The 6,790-nt window shown below is 37.4% G+C and overlaps 1 protein-coding gene across 1 annotated transcript; it reads left to right on the forward strand.

Annotated features, from left to right (window-relative positions):
- Positions 1 to 297: 297 nt before the first annotated feature.
- Positions 298 to 6,351, forward strand: LOC121417475 (somatostatin receptor type 5-like). Its single transcript, XM_041611197.1, has one exon. The coding sequence runs from the start codon at positions 3,485 to 3,487 to the stop codon at positions 4,658 to 4,660; it is 1,176 nt and encodes a 391-aa protein (XP_041467131.1). The 5' UTR covers positions 298 to 3,484; the 3' UTR covers positions 4,661 to 6,351.
- Positions 6,352 to 6,790: the final 439 nt, after the last annotated feature.

The raw sequence follows: 6,790 nt of genomic DNA on the forward strand, positions 1-6,790 counted from the left end.
CGACATTTGACAGATTGAGAAGGGAAAGCCTCGTGACAAGTGGTCATTTCATTGATTGGTAGACAGTAAAAATGCTTGTAAAAGAGTTAGGCAAATGATTATTTATCTTATTCTTTGTAGGCTTACTTGTCACACCTGGTGATTTGATAGTATCAGAGCTGCATTGTTCTTTGATGGGCCCTAGATAAAATAATTTCAAAATTATAATCTTTCTAATTTAATAATTAAAGAATGGGGAGGGGTTGGAAGGGGGGAATAGAGTTTTAGAGAGAGACGTACAGAGAGAGAGAGAGGGAAAGAGGAATAAAGAGAGATCCGCTGAAAAGGGCTTCACCTAGATTTAATTCAAAAGCAGTTCACATTAAAAAGGGGGAAATAGATCTTGTATAATAGCAAGCTTGAGTTGCGTGGATGTATGGAACCTTACAATCATGACAATGACAACTGCTTCCTCTGTGGTTTCCATGACAACCCAAGGCCAATGCAGTGCTGGGTCTTTCAATTCAACTTTATATCAAAAGTGTATATGTTTCCATTTTTGATTGAGCTTAATGAAATGGCTATCAAATGTGGACTTCTCTTTTCATTATCTGAGATATAAAGTCATTGAGGACTAAAAAGAATCAAATCTCCTTGAATCCAGCCAAAATTATATACTTTCTTTATAATATTAAATGCAAATACAAGAACTGTGTTATAATAATTCATGTTGCTTTAGATAGTTGGTTTGAATTTGTAGCTTGTTCTACAGATTCCTACCATTAAGAAGTCTAAAAATTATCATTTTTTTCTCATTTGCAAAGAGATAAATAAAATATCTTGAGACCATCAATTCCAATGCTAAATAATGACGTGTTAGGGTTATGTATTTGGTATAATGGGTTTTGAAAACGAAGGATGTGTTAATAGATAAAATTTCATATGCACTGAATGCATTACTTAAAATAATCAACATTTTCATTAATGATATTACAGTCATTAGAAAGTTGTCCATTTACATTTAAGTGAATCATCATGATTAACGAAATAAAGCCAGAATAGGTAAGAGTAATTAAATTTATTTGTTACAAAGGTTCCTATTGTCACACCATATTTTTGTTTATCAATTTTACCTTTGTTTTGATACTTATCATTTTTATATTATCGAAATACCTTGGAATCCATTGTGATTGACAATTGTGTACTTGTTAGAGCAGTGAGAAAACCAATTACTTAATCATTTTGAAGCTCAGAGTAATTGATTTAATAATAATGCATTAGGAAATTGTCTTTGTTGCCAAAGCCGTCAACTATTTTGGAGGGACAGACGCAAGCCCTCGATTTCATTTGATTTATTCATCTCATGTCATGTTGATTCATAATATGAATATTCATATATCAAGACTAAAATCTAATTGGTTGAACATCTCTCCAATCATATTAGGAAGCAAACCCAAGACTCCAAAGACATTTCTATTCCATTGGCCTGTTCCATTTCGAGACAAGGGGTGCTAAACCCAACACAATTTTCCATTTTTTTTTTTAATTGTAAAGAGACTCATCGACTAATGGATGGTAAGGGAGATAAAAACACACCAGGGACTGAATGCATTATGGGTAGTACACTGAATATATTCTTGGAGATGATGCCAATAGTTGGTTTCCCCCCTTGGTTGGAATGGATGAGTCCTCCTCACTCTCAGCCATACACAGACTCCCAGTGGTGGGGTAGTCAAGCCATCACACAATACTCTTCACAAATGTTACTTTACAAGCACTGTCTACCGTACTCTTGATATTCACTACTATGATCGATAACCCCCTCAGCTTCTCATCTATCTAGTTTGATCGGAAAGAAATACTTGGACTTATACATCGCATCAGAATGCATCTACTTTCTTTATCACACCTGGGGAATAGTTTTGAGCTTTGACAAATAAAAATGCAGCTGTTTAACCTAACATTCCTTGTCATTTTTTTCTTCAACTTGTGCAACTGAATATTAAAGAGGGTTGGTTTTCACATATTTTTCTCTCTTTTTTTAGAAAAAGGAGAACATATTCATGTTATGATTGTGTGGAGGTTGACTTGATGATTTCATACACCTTCATGAAGAGTTTAACAGTAATGATATCATTTGAGAAGCAGATCCTTGCAGCTTTGTGAATATTGTTGTATCACACCTAGGACATGGATTAGGTATTATTGGATCCATTGATTTGATTAATTGCATGACTGCCTGCGCTAACAAGAAGTGAAATTTGAAATCTTGGTCAATCACCACCAGCGAATGTATTAGAATGCAACAGCTTCACCTGATGACCACATCCATTGCGTCAAACTCCAGCTCTGAAGTGGAATTATCCTGACAATTTAGATCACAAATTGAATTCATTTCGGAGGTGATTTCACGGGAATATTATCCCTCCCTCATTTCCGCCCGGTATCCCCATGTGAGCTTGACACTATTGAAAGTCGGGTCTTGCCGGGTTTTGTTGAATTTGTAGGGTGCAGGACACTCGTAAAGGCTGCTTCTGAAGGGTCCTCAAAGAGCTCGGAGATAGGAAGATGGGTTCGGCGCTTCCGCGTCTATCACCAAGAATCCCAGAGGATTGATCATAAATCGAGCATCGTGCCACATGTCCTTGGAAGATCATTTCTTTCTTTTTTTCTTGGATATTTAATGAATGATATTTCATTTCACCAAATCTTTCTTCCATCCATGCAAAGATGGTTATCCGAGGAGCCTTGCAGGTTGATGTATCAAATATTCATCAAGTGCTCTTGAAATTAAAGAGAGCATCACTTGTACTCTGCATCTGATCCATCGGATGAAGGCATTGACGTATGTGCTTTATGTTTCATTAATGTTATTTATCACGTCTTCACAAACCCATGCTGTCTTTGTAAAGCTATAGACACGTCGCACGGAATGCTGATGATCTTGTCCCAGCGCCGCGGATCATCGACCTGATGAAAGACTGACAAGGGAGAGTTAACAGCCTCTAAAGAGCTCCCATTCACGCTCCTCTCTCTGAACTTGAAATATTGAGTGAATATTGCTTGGAAAAAGAAATAAGGGAGAGAAAAGTCAATATCAGGATTATCCTGTAAATGTTTGCCTCATCACGCCCGGAAGGAATTGCATAGTTTCTGTGACACGTGTGCCAACAAGACACAGCACATTTTGTTTCTCAATTGATGCCCGGAGGAATTTATCAATTTTAATCCGTTTATACATTGTGCAGTGAAAAGCAGAGGTGTAAGCATATTTTACTCTATATAAAGTAGAAAGAAGCTCTCAATTTCTGCTTAAATCGGCCTCGCCATCTCTTTCGTGACAGATAGCTGTAATATCAGTATCCTGCAATAATATTAGTGAGTACTTTAACACAATGTGACACTGATGAAACAAGTTGGTTTTATTGTAAAGTGGGTAGATTGATTAGCGGTTGCATGAAAGTAAAATTTTATTGAGGAATTTATTAAAAAGGATTACCTAACAATGACGACGGTTGGGTATGCCGATCCTGCGATCTTGCAGTTTTCCAACGGGACACTCGTCACAGTGTCTCCGATCATTGTCATACTGCAGAAGATTCTGCCTGGACTTATCGGGGTCTTCTGCACTGTTGGTCTCTTGTGCAATGGATTTATCATTGTACTTCTACTGACGTACTCCAACATGAAGACTCTGGCCAACACGTTCATCTTCAACCTGGCTTTGGCCGATTTCTTCTTCATGTTTACCTTTCCTTTCCTCGGCCATCAGATGTGGCAGAGCGAGTGGATATTCGGCCGTGTCTTGTGCAGAATCCTCGTTCCGTACGATACCATGACGCAGTTCACCGTCGTCTTTTTCCTCGTCGTCATGGGTGTGGATCGCTACCTGGCCATATGTCACCCTATCCGATCGATGCACTATCGGACGATCTTCAATGGACGTGTGGTTAGTGTAATGGTGTGGATCTGTTCGTTTTTGGTCTCTTTACCCGTGTGGATCTACACCGATCAGATTACTCTCTACGGGAACGGCCAAAAGATTCATCTGTGCTTGGCGCTAGCAACCAAGCACAATGAAGATGTGAACAATTTCAGTTGGTGGATAATCTATACACTCTTTTTTGACTTTTGTGCACCTCTGACTATAATCTTTGTATGCTACTTTCTCATCATCTGGAACTTGCGGCACAGTCCTCTGCAGGACATCCGCAACACTTCACGTCGCGCCAGCCGCAAGGTAGCCATCTTGGTCATCTGCATCGTGTTTGTCTTTGTATCCTGTTTCTTACCATTCTTCATCATCCAGTTCATACAGAGTCAGACTGATCCTTCAGAGTTCACCGATGCTCTTCTCGTCGCTTTCGTCGTCAGCTGGTTTCTCATGTACAGTCATAGCATCATCAATCCCATCGTCTACACCATGCTTGGGGAGAACTTTCGCCAGAACCTCCCGCGGCTCTGCCGGAGCATTTTTCGCCGGAAAAGGTCAAACAGCCGCCAGAGCAGCATGCGCACATCCAGCATGTACCTCCGGCGATCCCGCGGCTCCTTAAAGTCTTGTAACAGTAGTACAGAAGGCACGGGGCGCATCCATAACAATGGCTACCTAAGTATTAGTCCTAAGATAGCCGTTACACATCCACCACCAAAGCGTTTACCTCCCGATGATCCGGTGTGACTTCCCGCTCAGAAACTCTTCTCAAGCCATCCTCACCTCGAGAAAATTAAACAAAGTGCATGCCTATGAACACTACATTAGTTTCATTGGAGGAATTACTTAAGTGTTGGGTTAAGGTTTGTGTGACAAAATGGTTGGGAATGTCCAACAAAGAACTTGTATTCAGTCAATTTTTGCCTTTGCATTATATTGTATTTTCATACCTCAGAAAATCTGTGGTAATCCTCGTGTTTGCTGTGCAATTTTTGTGATGTTCACTTTACAGGTTTTGATCTTGATTATGAACAAACACAACTTTAATTCATTTTAGGATAAGGTTATACTTCTCTTTGAGTAAACTTGTAGATTGTTATTAAACTCATTATTGAATGAGCGTGTATAACTTGAAAATTATTTCCCTTGTGTACAGCAACTAGTTCAAAAAGAATTACAGTGGGGATCAGACTATGAATTATAAATGTATTGACATTTTCTTTCTTTTGAATTATAGATAAATAGCAGAACAGCTCCAACGTAATCAATTATTTATCAGTGTTCTAAATGATTAAAGCCATGTGCGAGGCTTTGCCCCAGTTCAATGTTTGTCAAAATGTAAAGTTAAAGAATTTTTTTCATTGGTAATTTCAGAGCATAACATCGATTCACTTCAATTATTTTAAAAAGGGAAATATATCATTCTTTTCATTCCAAGTTTATATCAGAGTTTGATTAAGAATGAGATTGTAATGAGACAGATTTGTAAAATTAAGTTCTGTTTCCTCCACACATTCCGGTCTTGTGCCATTTATAAACAATTTTTTAGGCATCAATTCACAAGTACAATTTTCCATTGAGATTTGAAATGGTTGCTTCTTGAAGAGAAAGGCTTTTAATGCTTTGGACACGGAAATAAGAAGCATACCAGAATATGGGATGTCAAACATTAGATTACCCTTTTTATAGATTTTACAGAATGTGATCATTCTATAATTATGAGACCATTTCCAATTCAATTTTTTTCATTTTCTGAAAGACATTAAGATGAAAACAAGCAATGACCAAATGCTGATGCTTGATACTGAACATTATTTAGCATTGATTCCGTCTTGCTTGCATTTTGTAGAGTGGATTTGTGACATTTAGAATAAACAACATCTTCAGTCAGAATCCATTCACTCGGAATACAGATTAGGTGAAATGTATTCCCAAATGTTCCACCCTATTCAATTCAGGGCAGTTATGACCTTTGTAGGGGGTCTATTTTTGCGTTGAATTAGGGCTTCCTTGTTACATCTAATTTCTCATGTGTGTTTAGCCGAGGTTAAGTTCATTTGATTGGAAAATGCGGCTGTTCAACTTTTTTAGAGGTCATGAGATATAAGCCCCTATCGAAGGTAGTTTAGATCCCTTGTTCGGAATGCTTTTTACCAATTATGATTACTTCAGAACCAATTGGGGTTTTCCATTTCTGTTAGCATGATTACAGTCATCTTTTCCGTGTTTTGATTTGAAAAGTATGTCACCGGTCCCTTTTTTGATAGGGAAGGGTTAATGAAAGAATCATGTGATTTCAACTTTCACATAGAAACAGCATAAATTGTACCACAATAACTTGGGTCTTTCTGGAACTGCTAAGTTTTAGTGGAAAACTTGCGATAACCTGTCGGGGAGTCCCAGATATAATAATGCTCATTTGTAGATGTTCTTTACAGAACATACATTTTACTGTAAAAAAAAATCTTTCTATTTTTAAAACAATGGAAATTAAAATACAAGATAACATTATTATCAGATCAATATGAACACATTTTTGATGGTGGCATTTTCCATTTGTAAACTTCAATAAAACCCCCCTCAAAAGGCTTTTAAAAGTTACACTACATTGTAAGTAAGGGATAAGTTTGTGTGGTTTATTGTCCTCTGTCATTTATAGTGACATTTGTCCAATTATAAAGCTAATGATTAAAAATTACAATTATGTCATTAATTTACCCATTGAATGGGTGATAGCCAGGTATAATTTTTTTAACCTTTAAAGAGAATGTGCCTAGTAAGGACACAAATTTAATGATCCTTACCCACTTCTTATTCAAAGTTGCAATCAAAAGAAAATATAAAAGGAATTCCATTCATCAGATCCTTCTCTTTGAA

The sequence above is a fragment of the Lytechinus variegatus genome, chromosome 1 (genome assembly GCF_018143015.1).
Source record: "Lytechinus variegatus isolate NC3 chromosome 1, Lvar_3.0, whole genome shotgun sequence".
NCBI lineage: Eukaryota > Metazoa > Echinodermata > Echinoidea > Temnopleuroida > Toxopneustidae > Lytechinus > Lytechinus variegatus.

Coding starts and splice junctions, on each gene's coding strand:
- LOC121417475 (XM_041611197.1), top strand. CDS start 3,485: ATGACGACGGTTGGGTATGCCGATCCTGCGATCTTGCAGTTTTCCAAC.